Raw genomic sequence first — 20,522 nt, forward strand, 5'->3', positions numbered from 1 at the left:
TAGCATGATGGCGAGTCAACAAACGGCACAAACAAGGTGGATATGGTGCGGATATTCTGCAGACATGTTTTATTTTGCCATAATTTCAGAGCAAAAAAGGATGGAGAACCTACAGCCCCTTGGCTACAGTATATGGCCTCTTAGAGCATAAAAAGCAAATAAAACTTCGAAGGAACTTTTATATAAAAAAAAAAATAATAATTTAAAGCCCCCAAATATTTAACCCATAATAGCTCATAATATGCAATAATGAACATTTGTTTGATCATCGCATCATTTTGGGTCAAACATTTATTATATGACCCTTATAGGGCTTTATAGAAAAATAAATAGCCCCCTGATAGTAAAAGGTTTCCCACCTGAGTTTAGGGCATAGTTCAGTATAATAATAAAAATCCATCGATCCATCTTCTATACCGCTTTTCCTCACTAAGGTGTGCTGGCGCCCATACCAGCTGACTTTGGGTGAGAGGCAAGTTACACCCTCGACTGGTTGCCATCCAGTCGCTGAGAATAACAACCTTAGATATAATATCATAATCACTGTCTCAAGACCTAATAAGTGAGAAGAACATTAAGCATAAAAATTGAATTATGTGGTGTAAAAGCCCCTGATGGGGAAAATAAAAATAACACCGGGGAACACAATTGCTGTTGAGTTAGGTCTGATAGCTGTTTTTATCTAATTTTTGGGTGCGGAATCCAAAAGTGATCTCAGTTTTTCTCTATCATGTCAAGTTTTTGAGCTATAAGATCCCCCCACTTTCTTAAAAAGTATGAAATAAATGCATATGTATGTAAATAAAACACGAAGATGGAGTAGTTACAAACTTTGAGGATAAAAGTTCATTTTGCAGTTGACGTCACACAACGTCATCCTTATTTGGATGACTATCTATCTATCTATCTATCTATCTATCTATCTATCTATCAAACTGTGGGGTGTGGTTGCTTTTAGTGACAGTTTGAAAACAGCATATGGCCTTCAATCAATCAATCAACAATCAACCAATCAATCAATAGCCTACATGCTTTTTAATTACACTAGGATTTTTAGGCTGCCCGGGTGCCTATCACCCGCAAATAGCAGGGGCACATTGCATAGAATATATATTGTGGTGATATTTATTTTTTTATTTTGTCTTCATGAGCATACTCAATATTGGAGTAATCCAAAAGCAATCCAATTACATTACTTTAATATTATGGTACTTGGATTACGTTACTAACTACATTTTTTAGCAGGTAACTTGTAACTGTAATGGATTACATTTTTAAAGAAATCATCCCAACCCTGAGTATGCCCATAGTTACAAGGTTAAGAGAAAAGCCAGCTTTAACCGTCTTAATTCCTACTACGCTAGTGTTCTCTTTGTGGATATCGATAGAACTGACCAGAGAGGTCAGAGAGGCTGCAGCTTTTTAACTTCTAGTAAAAAAAAAAAAAAAGTCACCGGACTGTTTTGCTCAAATTCACAGCGAGCTTCCTCCACATCATCGTGGATGGTAAATCAATGTTTCTTTTGAATGTCCAAATCCCTTTGTAGTGAAATGCACTGGCAGCACATGCTGCAAACTTGCAAAGAGCGACACCAAATACATACGAAGTCTTTGGAACTCCAGTCAGGTTCTTTTATTAACCTCTGAGGCTTCATCTGCCGTGTCTCGAAGAGCTCATCCTTAAATGCAACTCATCTCCTTCTCTTTCTCTCTATTCTTGAATTCCTATTCATCCCTCCTTCTCCCACTCCTTTATCTTTCCCCCGCTCCTTCTGTCTTCAACCCCTTCTCTCCGCACTGCATCCTCCACTCCGCCTCTCTCCATTCTCCCCATGTACTCCCTTCTACATATCTCCTCTGCACACTCTTTCCCCTTGATGCTTCTGTCTCTCTTTTGCTCCCCCTCTCCCAGGTGAGTGACAGGCCCATAAGTGCTCCAATGATAGCAGTGGGGGTGTTAGCGTGACAGCTATCGAGGCGGCGACAGAAGCTCCTCTGGGGAGCTAGAGTGCCCCTCTTGCCATAGAGACAGAAAAGGAGAGATGTAGCGCAAGAGCGAGAGAGGGGTGCGAGGTTAAGAAGTAAAGGCGATAGCCATCTTTTCTTTCCCTCCCATCAGTCATTAACTCCCATCCTCTGAACAATCAGCATGACAGCGTGGACAAGTCACTTTGCCAACTGTAAGCCAAAGACTTTCAACTTTAGATGCATACAAGCACATTTTAGGTAGATGCTGTACAAATTGTTTCTACTAAAACTCAACAAATCTTATTTTTGATGATCATTTTATACTATGTAGACTGCTTATATTGTACTTTGAATGTGACTGCACCGTGAATGTGAAATGGTTAAAACATCCACTGCGCAGAAGAATTATAGTCAGCATTCTTTTTCAAAAAAAAAAAAGAAGTTGTTAAGGAGTTGGTGCACAAAAAGTCAGTGAGCTGCTGATTGCCAATATAAACTCTAAAAACCCCCACGGGGCCTCAGGCACTAACTACAAAAGAGAAATTAGTTTTCAGTTGACCAGTTTGGTTAAATGATGTGTTTCTTCCATCAGAGAGGGGAGGCCAGCAGGCAAACACACTTATAGTACGTGTATGTCTCACTATATATGAGTACCTGTTTATGTGTGTATGTGTGAGTCCACAAGCCTGATAATGGTGGCCCTTTGTGTGATGGACACTAATATGCCTTGTAATGAGTGTGGGTGCACACAATGTGTGCGTGTGTGTGTGACTGGACAGGTGGATTTGTACAGGAGTATGCTGTAGTATGTTCAACCCGTCAATTTGCAGTATACTTGCTTATTATGTGGTTGGTATTTGAAATGGTTGGCCCCTAAAACGTCTTTTTATGTTGAAAATTTGAGAGGCGTGAACAATTACATCAATTATTGGTCACCGATGCCTTTGTCAAAACACACATTAACTCCAATCCAAATCCAAATAGAGTCACTTTGGATGTTTCCGTCCGTCCGTCTTCTTCCGCTTATCCGGGGTCGGGTCGCGGGGGCAGCAGCTTTAGCAGGGAAGCCCAGACTTCCCTCTCCCCAGCCACTTCAGCCAGCTCATCCGACGGGACCCCAAGGCGTTCCCAGGACAGCCGAGAGACATAGTCTCTCCAGCGTGTCGTGTCCTGGGTCGTCCCCGGGGCCTCCTGCCGGTAGGACATGCCCGGAACACCTCCCCAGGGAGGCGTCCAGGAGGCATCCGAACCAGATGCCTGAGCCACCTCAACTGGTTCCTCTCAACGTGGAGGAGCAGCGACTCGACGCTGAGTCCCTCTCGGATGACCGAGCTTCTCACCCTATCTCTAAGGGAGAGCCCGGCTACCCTGCGGAGGAAACTCATTTCGGCCGCTTGTATCCGGGATCTTGTTCTTTCGGTCATGACCCACAGCTCGTGACCATAGGTGAGGGTACTTTGGATGTTTATTTCAACACAATTTCTGAGAATAAATACCAAATATATGCAACCCCCCCTATCACAGTTAAGATGTCCAGTTGCTGAAAATCACTGAGACAGACAATTAGGCTGAGAATTTGTCCCTCTCATTTCACTTCTGTTGGGAGCATTTGTGTGCAGCATAACAGCTAAATGCAGCTTCACCATGTTTACTTTGAACTCTGGGTACCACTAATTGACCCAAGTCTGCAGATCTAAACTGAGACAGTGACAAAAGTATTATTAAACTGATTTTAACTCATTCTGTGCCATTGACGGCTATAGACGTCAAAAATCCATTTGAACTAGAATGGGCAGGGAATGAGTGAACACATTTGATAAGATGTGGCATGGACCAAAAAATAGCCATGAATTTTGGTGCAGATCAGTGACTTTTATTTTGCATACATTTTCTCCTTAATGTAATACGGCTATTGATGCTTAGGGTAGTGGGCTAACATTCACCCTAAATAAAACTCATTTTTGAAAGAGGTTGTCAGACAGTAATCAAACATTACATTCATGATTGACCTTGTAGTTTGCACAAGTGTTCAACTAGACTAAATTGTGCTGTGGGGTGTTGTATTATTAGTTTGCTCACATGACACTGGCAGCGGGAAAACATCCACTGTTATGTTTATGAAGCTATAATTATTCTAAGTACATGTGAAGTGGTAAAAAATAGCCTTTAACTCAGTAAAGAAGAAAAGAGGCACAAAGAAAAAGGTGGGGGACTGTATTGGACGCACAAACTGGAGATCCAGTTTGAGCTGCCAGTGAAAAGGCTTAAAGCAGCTGGCAGCTCCGCGTTGCTGAAAGGCCTTCATCCTCCCCCTCTCTTTCTGCCTCTGTCCTCAATGATGAAGGAATGAGATTAGAGAGTTGTGACTACACTGAAGATGCACATTGAATAAAAGGGACAAAGTGGTAGGAGCAGTATCGCTGAATGATGAGGGAGCAGAACTGACGTCAAGACATGACACAGTCACAATAGACATGTTTAACATGCAGCCATAACTAGGGCAGGGATGTTCTTTTAACGGGAATGTGGCATTTAGTGACATGATTAAACCGCACATCATCCAATTTTTTTTTTTTTTAATGTTGTGTATTCATTCTTGATATGTTGTCACAACAAATGAAATGGAGACTAATTCAACATGTTCTTAAGAGTATTTTTTAATCAACCTCTGCACACCAACTCTTATCATTGATATATGATATATTATATTACTATTGAAAAACAGTCAGCACTGGGAGGAGTAAATTGTACTGCATCTCTCGGATACACTGTCTTGACAGCAGTCAAAGAGCACATCTTTCATACAACCAACCAACTTGACCACAACCAACACGTGGCCTCTGTCTTTTCAATATCATCAGCTCTCTTCTGTGACTGTTTCCTGCTCATTCAAATCTACTGTAAATAAACCACTGTTCAAGAAACCAAACCTCAATCCTGATGTCCTTGAGAATCACAAACTGATTTCCAACCTTCCATCTCTCTCCAAAATCTTGGAAAAAATTTGTTTTCAAACAACTCACCAACCATCTTAACTCTAACAATCTCTTTAAAACGTTTCATTTTGGGAATTTTACTGAAGCCGCCCTTACTAAAGTAAACAACCTCCGCCTCAGCTGATTCTAGCTCATCTTCTCTTCTTGTTTTACTTGATCTTCGTGCAGCATATCACACAATTGATTACCCCATCCTGTTAGGTGGTCTATCAACTCTTCTCCATATTCTGCACTTTTATGGTTCACCAAATAGAACGTGTCTCCCACAGAAGCTCTCTCTCTCTGACTACTGCACAGTAAAATCAAATGTGGGATTCCACAAGGCTCAGTTCTTGGCCCTCCTCTTCATATACATGTTTCCTCTAGGATCCATTCCTCATCATTATGGTATTCAATTTCACTGTTATGCAGGTGACAATCAAATCTTTATACCTCTCTCACTCCTGATGACCATTCAAAAATCCTTCAAATTCTATCCTATTTGCATGCCAGCACAAGCTGGAAGTCGCACAACTTCTTCAACTTTAACTCCCAAAAATTGGGCCAAAAAATACCTATTCAAGCTTGATCAGACTTCAAGGTACTACTGTTGGCCTACAAGTGCCTTCATGGCCAATCTTCCTTTCATCTCTCTGACCTAATCCCCCATTACTGTCACCCCAACGTTGTTTTTGCTTACAAGATGCAGCTTACTCAGAAATAATCAGCGACAAGCTACTGTTGTTCTTTTTTTTTTTTTTTTAAGAATTAGAAATGTGTATTCTGTCCTGCGATTCAAAATTACCCTAAAAACTCTTATCTTCGCAAAACATTTTAAGTTTGCATGATGACCAATAATTGATCTGAACTAAAGCTTCAAACTTGAGTTTTATTCTGTTTTATTCATGTGGTGTTTTCATATATTGTCTATTGCTGTTGATGTATTTGTACGTTCTTGTTATGTGCACTGGAACACTTAGGTGTTATTTTGCACTATATAAATACAACAAACTTGAAATTTGTCTGAATGCCACAAAGTAATGTCAAACTTTTAGATCAACTGGCATGTGCATGGACCAATCAGACTCAGCTATGGATGTGGTTGAGATAGTACTAAAGTGACTACAAAACTATAATCTTGTAAACAATGGTGACACACAAAGAGCCCAAAAATCAACAGCCAAAAAGCATTTACATTATATTACATACAATAATGAACATTGGAGGAGAAATACTCTCTGTAACCTTCCACTGCAAAATCACATTGATTTCTACTAACATTAGCAACTGCTAATGTCTAAAGTCTCAAGAGTAACAAAAACAAACAAAAAAGACACAAAGAGATGAAGTGAGAGAGGAACGGCTAGAGACAAAAGAGTAAATCACAATAAATATTTATACTGATAAGCAACACTGCAAAGCATAAATATTAAACAGCTGTGTTTGTGTGTGTACTTATGTTTTGGGCGTAAGTGTCCACGGGGATGCAAGAGTGGGCACTACAAAATGCATCAGCTACCTCTGTACATCAGCTCTGATCAGATGAGCAATGAATATTAACCTAAACCAAGCCTTTCAGCAACATTATCAGATTGCTTGTTGGGCACTTTTGAGAGGAGCTGGCAACAACGTGCATAATTCCAATTAGCATAGGTATAAAGCATTGTATAAACATTAGCCAGACTCCACCCTATCTGGAGTCCTCTCTCCAAAGTGCTGGAATGGTTCTCAGCTACAGAAATGCACACAGTGCAAACCTCTTGACTATAATAACATTCATTGTGAGGTAAAAAGAGCAGTCTTGTAGCATGTGACACTTATTTCATGGCTCTCTTTAAACATGAAGGTGCGCATTATAGCGAGAGAGGATACCTGAGCAACAGGTGCAATTTTCATGTGACTTCTCAAATTAAAAAATACCAACTTTGAACAATTCTAACCAATCAATGCTCAAGCATTATAGTTGGAGGATAGATGCCACCACTTGCAAAATAGTACGTAAACGCAGCAATGTCAAAGTATTTAAGCAAAAAAATAAAAATAAAAATAAAAAATATTTTTTTTTTTTTAAAGAAAAAGGCCAAAAACAAACCACTGATCATGCGTCCCTGACAAGACTCACTATATAGTCTTGATCATTAAATTTTTGCTTCATACTCAGTATAGTTTGAAGCAGAGGAAAGTCTGTCTCTATTCAGGTAAATCAAATGAACAAACAACAACAAACACTATTAAAAAACACACACAAAAAAAACAACAACAATTCCAGACATTACACCCACTTCAAGGTTTATTGCGATGATTGGCCATTTAGTTTGGCAGTAAGTCATTGTATAGATATTATTATGTCTGGACATTCAGACCATTAAAATGAGAGAGTCATCATTGTTTTTTGCAATAAAAATCATGTGGCCACCTTCTTTTGCGCCTCACAGACATCTGACGCCTTTGGGCCTCTCAACACATTTAGAAGAGTACAGAGAATGAAGCCATGGAGGACAATGAAGGAGCTGTTACAAAGTTGGTGTATGGTGACAATGCACTCTTATTAACATGAGGTTCAGTTCACAGTGTAGATGCTAGACTTGTAATAACATGCAATCTAAACCCATGTCTGATTACTTTTCTTTCTTCTTTTCTTTTATTAAAACAATGATTTGCCAGGTCTTAATTTTTTCCACCTTTGACATTTTTTTTTTGCAGGGCTTGGCAGTGGCGGCTGTTCAGAGGGTCACCACATTATTTTAAATAATACATTTTGATAAACAAGGAATCATAAAATAATATTTTTAAATGCTGTATATGCATATCAATTTTTTTTACACATTTCCAGTCCAGGGAAAACAAATCATTATTCATGACCTTGCAATTTTTTAAGGGTAAATTAGCTATTCCTCTCTCTTTAACCACAAAACATTGTAAATATGACTAGAATGTTACTTTCCTTTGTGTGGCTGATGCTTCGTTTTAAAACAGACAATATTCATTAATTAATTTAATGAAGTTGCTGTTAATAATAGTAATAATAATGCCGTTTGTGTGTACAAAGTATAAAAAGGTAAGATCACAACCACCATATGCTGTTAACATACTTGAGAAACGTTACAATGCTGTATAAAGAAAAAATAGAAAATAGCCACTGGAAACAATGTAATTCAGTCCAACTGCGGACGCCTTGGACGTCCGGATTTCACGATGATATGCGCTTAGCCTCATGGGAAATGTGGTTCTTTCAAGAGCAATTAAAGGGAAAACAATATCGCTTTTGTCTGAAGGTGCCGCCATAATCAACGAAAACCAAATGCTCATTTGTTTTGCTTTAAAAATGCATGAAATTAACGGCTTCTAATTTCAAATTCCTATTTCCTGGTCAGAAAAGGTCCACAAGATATTATATATGGGTTGCTTGTGCATTTTATTATTATTATATATATTTTTAAATAATAATAATTATTAATTATTATTAATATTATTATTTATGTTTTTTTTTACAGAATTGCGAGGCTACACTATTTTGGCTAGCTTTGTCATATACAGTACAAACCTGATTGATTGCAGTATAGTGGCAACATTACAAACAATACAGTAGATGGATGGAATGATAAAAATCCTACCTCAACTTCAAATAATTCCTTGTGACCACCACAAAGACATAAGGGGGTGAACAGGGTGAACATTCACTTTAATCAGACGGCAGCATGAACATAAACTGCCTGCTGCATTCATTGCATCACAAGCATTGTAACTCACTGTCTAAATTACTAATGAGCTAAATTATGACAGACCCACACTGGTAAACAAATCTGTGCAAACACATTACTGGACATACACACACATACACACAGCAATAGATTGTAATCATGTGGGCTAACTAATAGCGCAAACCCTACAATGACAATGTCTCATTTAAGCCATGTGTTGACTTTGAGGGAGTTGAAGGAGATAGTGCGCGCGTGTGTGTGTGTATGAGTTTATTTCCATTGCGCTCCTTTAGTGAACAGCTCGCCATGAGTGGGCAACATCTGTTTAATGTTTGTTTTGTGTCTTCTGTGGCAGTCAGTGTGCACTGTATGTGTATTTGAGTCGGTCAGACAATGGACACCCTCATCTAGTGGTGAATATGTGAATGCGTCCATGCCTGCACAGACCTCACTGTGAGCCTTCACATCTTTTTCTCCTTACACTCACTACAACAGTACTCCATTCTCAGGCAGGCCAACATCAGCCAGACTTATCGGGTATTAGATTGCCCTGCAATCTCCATTTCATGAGCACCAGTCTATAAACACTATTGATTTTCACACAGTGGGTTTTGCACTTGAATCAAGTGGAATGCAGGTGCGGCTGGTTGTGTTGACTGGCAATGAATAATAATAATATGCCTTTCGCCCGCTACTTTCACGATAATGTGAATCCCCTTTTAGAGTATTATTATTACTATTTGTTTTACTATGTGTACTGTAGTGTATTTGGCTAACATCCTGACTTGGTGCATTCATAGCGTATGATACACTTTGGTGTTGTTTCAACACCAACAGACACCCAATGGAGTTCTCCAATGCTTACCCCAAGTCCAAATAAGTGGGTGGTTTGTGTCAGTGAGGGCATCTGGCATCAGAAGTAAATCCTGTGAGTTTGAATTATTAGTTACTTCCTTTAGACTAGTGTTTCCTAAACTTTATTTTAGTACTCTACCACACAAAAATGTTACAAGAAGTCTGAATATTGATCATCTCGTCTCAATTTACTCTCAAATTGACTTTCTAAGTGTAAAATCTGGGCCTGTTTAAAGGGGAAGTCAACCCTTCAAAAAATGACTTGATAATAATATGTTCTATGCAGCCCCACTAGTCTAAAAACGGTAATGTGGTTAATATTGCATTAGTGTAATATGAGTTAAGCAGCAAAATCCAGCAGTTTTGTATTAATATCAGAAGGCGGCCATTTTGTTACTCTCTGTCGAGTGAAAATGACATCACAGTTGCTCAGGTCTCAGGCAACAACCAATTACAGCTCAGCTTCAGAAAACAGGTGGTCCAATGTCTTCTTCAGGCAAAATGGCCACCCTCTGAGATGGATAAAAACTGCTAGATTTTGCTGCATAACTCATATTCCACAAATGTAATATTAATCAGAATGTCATGTTTAGACTAGCGAGGTCACATATAGCATATTATTGTCAAGAAATGTTTACGGTTGACTTCCCCTGTAATTGAAGAAAAAGTTGATATACTCACAGGAATTATTCTGTTGTATGGATGGCAACAGGTACCTTTTGCCATTGAGTTTGTATTTTGCATTTAGCATTCACTGGGTTGTGCACTTTTTTAACACTCACCAGGATACGAAGCAGTGAGGTACCGCTGGGTGTATTTTCAGGGAGGCTGATGTTGTAGAGAGATTTGCTGAAGATGGGCCTGTTATCATTCTCATTGATAATGTCAATAAAAATGCGGGCGAATCCCACATGGTCGGACATGGACTCATTGGCGTAGAGCTGAAAAGAAGGAAATAATGTTGAACATTAACCTGACAGGTCAATGGGATATGTTTTAAAGGATTTTAAAGGACTTTAAAGGACTCAAACTGGAGTTTCTAAATTCCCTTGTTGATAGAAAATGTTTTTTTGTGTAGATCAAGGTAATTCGGAATTTGAAAGACAGTTGCCTTGTGTTCACTCATCAAAGGAATTCTTACACTGAACCTCGCAGTGCATTTAGTAGCCCCATCTTCCATGCCTTGTTTTTAAAGTTGCAGAGTTTGGATACAGACAAAAAGTGTGTTTTCCACAGTAAAGGTAATTCATGTATACTATTATTATCAGAGGTGGGCACGTCAATGAATTCTGAACGTCGGCATTTGTCAACTCGGGACACCCTTCCGTCATCATCAATTCGTCAATATTTCAAGCCAAACCATACTGTAATCATCAGTCCGTCAATTTTTTTATTATTATTATAACTGGGCTTCCATAATTGATAAATTACTTACATCATTCGTTATTTGTTAGCGAAATTGGGAATGTCGTATGTCTGTTGGCACTGACGTTTATTGATGATTACATCAATGGACGAAAACCCACTAATGGCAATGTTTAATGTCTCAAAGTGTCCTGTCATTCGTTAATCGTAAAAAAAAAAGGTCATCCGTCATTGACAGTTTGACAGAGCTTCCGTCAATATTGATGGAATGCCAACGTCTGGTTATTATCTCATTCAGTGTCATTGACAGCTATAGACGTTAAAAATCCATTTTAACTGGGCTGGCAATGAATGAGTAAAATACATGGCATATTAGGTAATGAAATCTTAAAACTTACAGAAAATTTGTAGCTGCGGATGCGCTCGAAGTCTAGTGGCATCGCAACCCTCATTCTGATGTCGGCACGCCCTTGTACGGCCGTGGGGGAAATGGTAAAGTATTCAGAATTGTTTCCTGTCAGGAACACCTGGAACATGCTGTTCACACCCTGCCACGGGAAAGACAAGAGTTTACAGAGCATTATATAATCAGACAAAAAAGGGATTGTCACAAGGTATGATGGAAGACAAATATTGATATATTGAATGAAAACTGATCAAATCTATACGTTGATAGTAGCCTACATGTTTTATTTATTTATTTATGATTTATGGTTACTTGAACAAGATTAATCTTATTTATGCACTGCACTACAAAGAAAGGCAGCAACAGTCATCTATTTTTCCAAAAACAAACCAAGAGCAAACGTTATGCTTTACATTATAGCATTTATATGCCATAATAGCCTAAATAATTATGGCAGAGACAGAACAAAAGCCAGTTCTAGTTTAATAGCATCAAGTAGCAGGTATGCACTATATTTGTCAAACAGGTAGTCTAAAGTCAAACTATTAATGGAGTCAAAATAATTGAGCGTTGTAGCTAGGTTTTTTACAGGCTTATACATTTTTTAACTGGTTCAAGTAACTCTTAACACATTGGTAGAGAAAGGATGAAGGCTGGCAACTAGATAGTGTAGTATCTATCTTTATTGTAGTGTGCAGAAAACTTTCTCTTTCCTCTTTCCTTGTCTGGTCATTTAGTTTGGACAGCCTCCAAAGTTATTCTTTCTACATTTGGACACATATCAAAGTATAGGATTCTGTTTGTTTTAATGCATTTAAAAAGTGTTTTATAAGCAGAAAGATGTTGTGATCGCTGATGACAACCGTGACTATCTAGCTAAATACAGAAACGTACATCAGGGATTTGGTTCTGGCTCACAAAATGCTGCTGACTTTATGCGGGACGGAGTTTTAGCGAACTATTGAGTTGGCTCTAGTGTAGACACTTTACAATTATTAACTATGCTGTGGAAATACTTTTTGATCTGACATGAAATTCCAAATAACCTATAAAAACCTAATGTCTTAGTCTGTCTTTCAAACACAGATCATCCCTCAAGTACAAAAGCATGAATATAAATCACGGTAGGGTCAAAATGACAGCACAACCATGAGAGGTCCGTGGCTGCCTTGAGCCACAAAACCATCTCTGGAGCAACCCCCCTCCCGCACCTCCCACCCTCTTGAAAGCTGCAAGGCAGCCGGTCGCATCACCAACGTGGCAGAAGACAGAGGAGGATGAGTGCACTGGTCGATTGGTATTTTGCTGGCAGCTCAAATAGCCCCCTTGTTTTTGTTTTTATCTGTGTGAGAACCATTGTGGCTGATGGCTCCTATTTAAAAGACCATCCAATATGCAGGGATGTCACCTCAAACTGCCCATAAATATAATTGCTCGTCCATTTACTTCAGCCTTTAGAAGCCCCTGATAAAAATAGCCTGTCAGGGGTGACATCCACAAAGTTTGTTGACAGGTTCCAGTTGAAAAAAGTTTTATAGATGGCAGCCAAGCAGAAGAACGCATGGAAGAACTAACAGCCAAAGAAAGAGTGAGAGAGAGGTAACTACCACTTGTGTCATAGTCTCAAAAATAAAACATTTGTCCATAATTTCCTGGACTAGAGGAATGTAAGATTCCTGTGCAGGTGTAGCGGAGTGTGAATGAGTTTGCACATCATTACTGACATGTGGGTTTTACCAGATCATGACAGCAAATCAAAACAAAAACAAATTACCTCTAAAACATGCACGTGTAAACTAATGCATCAAGCTCCAGCACGTCTGAGATCTACATTTCTTGATGTCAAGTTGATTTGGATGGTTGTTCCTCGATTATAAAACTTTGGCCTGTCAACATCTCAGTCGGGTGACAAAGGCAGGAACGATTAACATAGCATTAGCTCATCTTACTCGATGCAAGGTTATTATAGTTACCGAAAACAAACAAAAAGAGTAACATTGGAAAAACATTTTACGTAACTAAATAAAATAAAAATGAGAATGTTTAAAAAAAATACTAATCAACTGAAATTACATTTTAAGTTTACAAAACTAACACAAACTAGATCCATCCGCCAGTCCCTCTATCCATTCATATTTGATTATGTCCTTCACATAGAATAAAAACAAGTGGGTTCTCAATGTGAATGCAAATCCACAGAAGTTGGCAACTTGACAAACAAGGGATAGAAAGCAACACATTCCTATCTTTAAGACTTTTGAGTTGTGATGTATCTAACTTTAGAAGCAGTGCATGGCACTTATTGTATTTCAAAGCCTGCAGACTGTTATACAGTACCGATATATAAATTGCGGATTGTTGTCTTTAAAATGTAGTTAAAAATAATAATAATTTTACTACACAGTGCTTACTGTGTTTATAAATCTTGCACTTAAGAAATACACAAAATAATGAAAACTAAAACTGACACTAAAACAAATTAAAAACTAAAGTAAAATGAAGCATTTTTGAAAAAACAAACACGCTCTGAAAAATATTTTAAACTGACTAAATTGAAAAAAAAGAAGAAAAAAAAGAAGTCAAAACAAAATAAAAGCTAACTGTAATGAAAAAGGGACCGCAATGGAATATAAGCCCATGGCTTTATTGTGTTTTTATCCCTTTAGCAGTAGTGTCTTTGTATGTTTGTAAACATGCTTTTTTTGTCAATCAATCAATCAATCAATCAATCAATCAATCACAGGGATGTGATTTGACCAAAGTGAAATTATCTGAAAATTTAGCCGGGGGTCTGGGGGCCGCTGGCACCCAGCTAGGTCCAGGGCTCATGGGTTTTCTGCGTTTTTAAGTACTTTCAATGCACTCACATGACAAAGAAATAGACAAAACAACAGCATAAATTTTCAATGTATATTGAACTATCCCATATAAAATGGCAGTTTTAGTCAACTCAAAATCAGTCACATTCAAAAACATTGGACTGCCTTTGCTTTTAAAAACTATCACTGAGAATATCATCATATCTAACTAATGTGATTACTAAGTTAACATAAATAATGTTGAGGGGTTCAAATTTCATGAACAAATAATTGTATCATGACCAAATGAAAAGTAACTCATATTAGAGCATACCACAAATGTCTTTGTTATAGCAGAAGATGTTATCTGTCGGAGTCATGTGCATACACAATGAACTACTAAAAAAAAAAAATAAAAAAAAAAAATAATAAAAAATAAAAAAAATCGAAATTTTTTTGGAGGGGGGTGGGGAGATAAAAAAAGCGGAATTCCGCGAATTAGCGGAAAAATCACATCCCTGCAATCAATCAATCAATCAATCAATCAATCATTCAATCCCTGATTACCATTCAGGCTCATGATCAACATTCGTCTGCCTTTTGGCAAAAAAATTTCCCTCTTCTCCACAAAATAACATTTTAATGAGATGAAGATATAAAAACCTAAGTGTCTATGAAGAAATTTGTATTAATAGCTATCACTTGTGTGGTAATGATGTGTTTTGAAGTACCTTAAATATGGATAGGTGCCTACCCATTACTTAATGTACATGATCAATTGTGATTAATAAGCTCTGTATTACTTTTTTCAGGCTGGGCTCTTACTGTGATTGTGAGCTATAAGGAGGAGGCATGCAGCCTAGAGACTGACAAAACTCAGTCAAACCCCACCTGCCAGGCTGGTAGGGGGCTCGCTGTTACATGCATTGTTATTGATAAAATTAATGCTTTTGCAGCCATGTCAGCATTGCAAATGAGAAAAAGATCTCCGTTGCTTTACCTAAATAAATAAAACTTAAAAATAAAAAATCCCATCCCTCATCCAAACGATAGGCATTGGAATCGGAATTGCTAGATTGTGATCAATTTCCACCACTTTGCTATGTATGTATAAGATAAGATAAGATAAGATCCACTGATTGTCACACCCATCTAAGTGGGGCGAAATTTGTTCTCCGCATTTGATCCATCCCCTGAGGGAGCGGTGAGCAGCAGCAGCGCCGCGCTCGGGAATCATGTGGTGATCTAACCTCCCAATTCCAACCCTTAATGCTGATGTATAAATTAATTCTTAACAATATAGTTGTCCACATAAAATGAGACACACACTTATTTGGTGCACTCATTCAGCTCATGTGGACAAAGTAAAAGATTAGAGTGGAGGCAACTATTCTAAGAAATATATTAATTAAATAAATTAATTGCAATAGTTAAAAAAAAATTCTTGGTTCAACACAACATTGTATGAAAAGCTTAACAGGAAACTACGTTCAAACTTGGTATTACTCTCGCACAAAAAAATGTTGGAGATATTGCCCTGAAATGTCGATATTTTTGTCATCAACTCAAATAATTACATTTGGGACTAAATTTGATAACATGGGTTGATATAAAATGTTATCTTGTAAGAACACATTTTAAGTGGTAAACAATCCTGTTCCGTGCAGCAGTGCATCACTTATTTAAACTTTTGCTCCCTTGCAGTCTGCCTTTCGTTTCTGTATTTTTTACGGCCCCTGTTCTCCTCTCTACCTTTCCCCGCCATCCACTTGACTTGCAGTTATCTGACAAATTCCACCCTGACTGCTTCTGTGCCTAAATCAATCAGAGTTGACTAGCTTTCTGCTTATCTGCACCCTCTGTGATTGATTTTCCTCGTTAGGCATAATTTGATGCTCTGTCCCATCTCTTCCAGGGCAAATTAAATTGTAGTGAAGTCCAATGCGCAGGTGTCGGCTGTGCGCGCAAGCATGTGCGCGGCATTTGAGAGCGAGGCAGAGTGAAAAAAGCTGAACGTGAACTGAGTGTGTGCATGTGTTGTGACTGACTGAGAAATAGATAAGGCTAATGGTAAGTGGCAGGAACATTAAAAGTGCTGTTTAAAAATGTCTAAATGATGACTATTGATGAACAACATTATCAAGTTAACGATACAGCGACAAAATCAACCCACCTCATCCTTGTCCTCAGCTTGAATGAAGAGGGGCAGCGCAAAGCCCACCTGGGCAAGTTCAGTGATGCGGACGCGGTACTCGGAACTGTTGAACTTTGGGGCATTGTCATTCTTGTCAATAAGCAGGATGGTGAAAGTGGTCCTAACCGAAGCGTCTGATGGACTGCGGTCCTCTTTCAGCTCGGTGGCCTGAAGGGAGCCACAAAGGAAGCGGCCATCGGATGACGAGACGAAGACAAGAGACACAATGCGTCACACTAAATGTAATTTCTGATAGAAGCTGCCAGCACACAATCTAGACAGGCATTTACAGTTTTTCATTTATCGAATCAAAAAGAGCACAGGCTGAATCAGAGGGCTCAAAGTGAGGCCAAAGGAGGACCCCCACGTGTAGACCAATGCACACACACAGACACAATGAGATTTAAGAGAAAATAGTCCAATTGAGAAGACTTAATTACACAATTTCTCTCTCTGGCTGTCTGAGTATTGAAGCTTCTGCAAAGAGAAAAAAAGGGAGGGGAGAAATGGAATTGGGCTTTCTATGGTCTGATGATAGTTGATAGACGAGTGCCACAATCAGTCGAGCATACTGCTTGTGTCCAGATAATAAAGGTAGTACAGCCTTAATCATCCCAATGTCACTTTGCCTTCATAATCTCAGTATTATCTGGCCTGAAGTTGAAAAATTAGTTGTATTACTCCGCCTTACAAAAATCAATAGCAGCACCACCAAGGAAGCATAAGCAGAGAGAAAATGTAGGAGGAAAAAAAAAATCTATATCTTATAAATACATTTTTGGGTGACATTTTTTTCCAGCACTTTAACTGCTTTTTTTCTGCTTCATAATTATTGATTTCAATTAAAAAGATGAACTAAGACTGGAATACGTTTGCAAGTGTCATTTTTTTGGGTATTAAACCAGAGAGCGTAAGAGAGAGAGAGATACTGGCTTCCCACTCCCGTGCAGCTTTGTATCAACATTAGAGCAACTAAATGTGCAAATAGGTATGTCATATATAAGCAGCATTATTATTATTGTGTAGCTCAACTGCAAATGATTTGACTCAACATAACATTGAACTTTACACTTCAACATTGCAGTCACATTGATAACAAAAGCTCTTGGATTGTATATCTTTCCACTTTCAGCAGCCCTTCGACATCCATTTCACGCACCCTCTTGCAACTCTGCGAAAACCGCTTCGTGCACAACAGTGGCTGAAAATAAATGACGTGGGGGGGGGGGGGGGAGAACAGAGGTTGGAAGTTGAGGAGATAGTGGGTGTGCAAGACAAGCGTGATACACTTTAGGCTCAGGGCAGGGACAGAGGAATTGAGAGACAGCATCTACTTCAAAAAAGGAGGACAAAGAAGAGAAGGAGGGAGCAACATAAGAGCCCTTCACACCAGCGAGGGCACTAAATCCTATTCCTTTATCTTGCGCTACTCAGTTCCACAAACCCTCCCTGGACAGACTGCGGGCTGTTTACTGCTCACAAAACTGCAAAAGGGACATTATCAAAGGATCAAACCACAAATGCCTGGGCACATTATCAGGATGACAATTGTGCGGGAGCACATTATCTATCAGTCTACACGTGTTAGATGAACTCTTGACCTTGAAAGGGAATTTTTAAACTTTCGGATTTCCATTGAAAGTAAAGTACTGTGCAAAGGTCAAAGATCAATAGCAATGCCATAATGATCATATTTAACTACAATGGTGAGCGCAAGCCTTCACCCATGGCTGTATTTAGAGGTTCGTCTGGACGCCCGTTTTGCTAATGAATGACAGGATACATTAAAAATAAAAAGCACAGGTGGAAGTGGGTTTACATCGTCACCAGAATCGTTAGGAAACGGGTCAGTACCGAATAAAAAAACATACACAACACTGATGAATTGGTCCTACAATAGCGCTGACGAAATGTAATTTAGCGATGACGGAAGTACGGTTAAGATAACGGTGTCAGAGTGACGGACTGGTGATTACAGTTTGGTCCGGCTTGAAATAATGATGGACTGACAGATGGCTGGCGAATGACGAATGGCGGATTGGCAACATAAATGACAATGCCCACCTGTGGCTATACTATTAGAAAAAGTGAAAACAAATCTTAGAGCTTTGTATTTGGGTTTGTTTGACAATCTGTTTGTTAGGTTAGCAGTCTATTTCCTAGTTCATGGAGAATGGAGAACAATTGGATGGGGCCAAAATTATTCTGGGGATTCAATGGTTGCCACCGTTTGGTGCTTCTATACTGTTAAAAAAAAAGAAGTGATATTTACTTGAAAAAACCTAGGAAAGTTTTGTCACTCAGAAATTCTAAGTAAATTTTACAAGTAGAGTTATGAGTATATTTTACCAGTTTATTTAAAAAAAAAATAATAATAAAGCTACTCAATGGTTGAGGAACAAAGCCATAACCTTCAAGTTGGGAAACAGCCTCTCTACCACCTGAGCCATACCGTTCCTGCTGTGTGTTAGTATATTGATGGTATCAGGCAGAATTTTGTACCGCCAAGAGACCTGTTTTTTGTCTCATTTTGGACACATCAGCAATACAGCATAGTTGCAAACAGCAAAGGTGGCATGGCTCAGGTGGTAGAGTGACCAAAGTGTGTCCAAAGGTGAAAATTGCAAATTGCACTCAAAACTCTATAAAATGTATTTAGAAAAATGATGTTTTTTTGCAAGTAAATATCACTCTTTTTTTTCTTTTTCTCATTTTTTTATTGGCTTGAAATGTAATTGGTTGTTCCATCATTTATTTCATTTGGACACTTTTTACTAATATGTGCAAACTTGCTGTGTCCTATTATAGTGTTTCACAGGTCATACTGACTGCCTGAAAAAGAGCCATTACAAAAATAGACTTTTGCACAGTACCGTGGAACCATGTTTGAATGTTTATAAAGTTGTATAATTACACATACATGCCTCTAAAGCCCAGCAAAACTTCACAAGTTGAATTGTCGTCATGCAAGACATCACTAAATATTTGAGATATTCTTGTACATTTAAATATGTTTTACTTTTTCTTTGGCTTTTTACAACAACACATAAGCAACACATGGTGATGGTATATTCAATTAAGAAAAACGTGATAAGAAGACCAAAGCAACCCCACAGGTTGTGACTTGTTTTACAGATTTTAATTTTGACTAAGAACAGAGGTTAATGTCTTTTTGACCGTCCCATAAAAAAATTGTTTGACTTCAGAGAATCCACTATATCTTGAGAACTTTTTTAATTAGCAAGATTACAAAAACAGGAACATTTGAGTCAAACGCATCAACACAAAATCATCGTAGCTCGCTTGAGACAAGTTTGCCTGACATCTGGTCACTCCATGATGTGACAATCTCTTCCACCACGAGATTCACGCCCACCCCCATTTATCAGCTCACCTTGACAGTCAGAGTGAATCCTGCTGAGTAGAGTGGGTTTTCTCTGTCCAGCTGGCCATTCACTGTCAGAGCACCACTGATGTAGTCCAGGGAAAAAACACTGTTGGTGTTCCCTAGTTGGAAGGACGGAAAGGATGGATGGTGAGTGAGGGAGAAAAAGAGATAAGAAAGTCAGAGAGCCAAACGGGAGCTGGCGTTGTGCTTAATTCAACAGAACCCCTGGGATGCAGCACAGAGTTTTTGGAAGGGAAAGGTGGTGGACGAGCAATGTGGATTTCTCTTTCATGCAATATGGATGGAGCTTCTGCTGCGATTCCTTTCTTCACTCAACCTTAGGCTGACCCACCACTTCTAACCTGTTCACACTGCATCCGCTTATTTCATCCCTCGCTGTCCGAGCCTCTTCCCTGATGCACTTTCTTTGCTAGCTTTTATTTTAAATATGAGAAAGGCATCATGCTTATTGTTAGCTCACGGTTAGCATAATTATTCATGATTTCGCATTATACAATTATATTGTTAGGAATTATGTATATTTTTTCAAGTCCAATCTTTAATTACAATGGCACCTTTATGTTACTTACAGAAATGCTACTTATTTTGTGTGTGCTTGTCCGTGTTCAGGAAGATAAAACCAAACTCTAAAGACTTCATGCTGCACTTAATGTATGCTGGTTGCTCCACTAGTGAATCAAACGATTCTATGAACTGATGTCTATCCAAATTTGTGATTTAAAATCAACAATGGCTATAAATAATTCTGGAAATCTGGAAATAATCTATGAAGTAAATAATCTTACCCAACATCCCCGTGTTTGAGCACACCTCTACACACACCCCACGTGGCTTGGTGTGATTTCCCCCTC

General features: G+C 38.7%; 1 protein-coding gene across 5 annotated transcripts in view; it reads right to left on the reverse strand.

The window, feature by feature from the left end:
* The window catches only part of cdh23 (cadherin-related 23), a 172,218-nt gene that overhangs the window by 61,674 nt on the left and 90,022 nt on the right, over positions 1-20,522 (reverse strand). For all 5 annotated transcript variants that reach the window (XR_013296236.1, XM_077582265.1, XM_077582262.1 and 2 more), the window contains exons 10-13: positions 19,657-19,769; positions 16,242-16,430; positions 11,263-11,412; positions 10,282-10,440 (exon numbers count right to left, since the gene is read on the reverse strand). Coding sequence is in view for 4 of the 5 variants with exons in the window: in XM_077582265.1 (XP_077438391.1) it covers positions 10,282-10,440; positions 11,263-11,412; positions 16,242-16,430; positions 19,657-19,769 (611 nt within the window). In the remaining variant the exon portion in view is untranslated. The remainder of the gene's footprint in view (positions 1-10,281; positions 10,441-11,262; positions 11,413-16,241; positions 16,431-19,656; positions 19,770-20,522) is intronic.

The sequence above is a fragment of the Vanacampus margaritifer genome, chromosome 12 (genome assembly GCF_051991255.1).
Source record: "Vanacampus margaritifer isolate UIUO_Vmar chromosome 12, RoL_Vmar_1.0, whole genome shotgun sequence".
NCBI lineage: Eukaryota > Metazoa > Chordata > Actinopteri > Syngnathiformes > Syngnathidae > Vanacampus > Vanacampus margaritifer.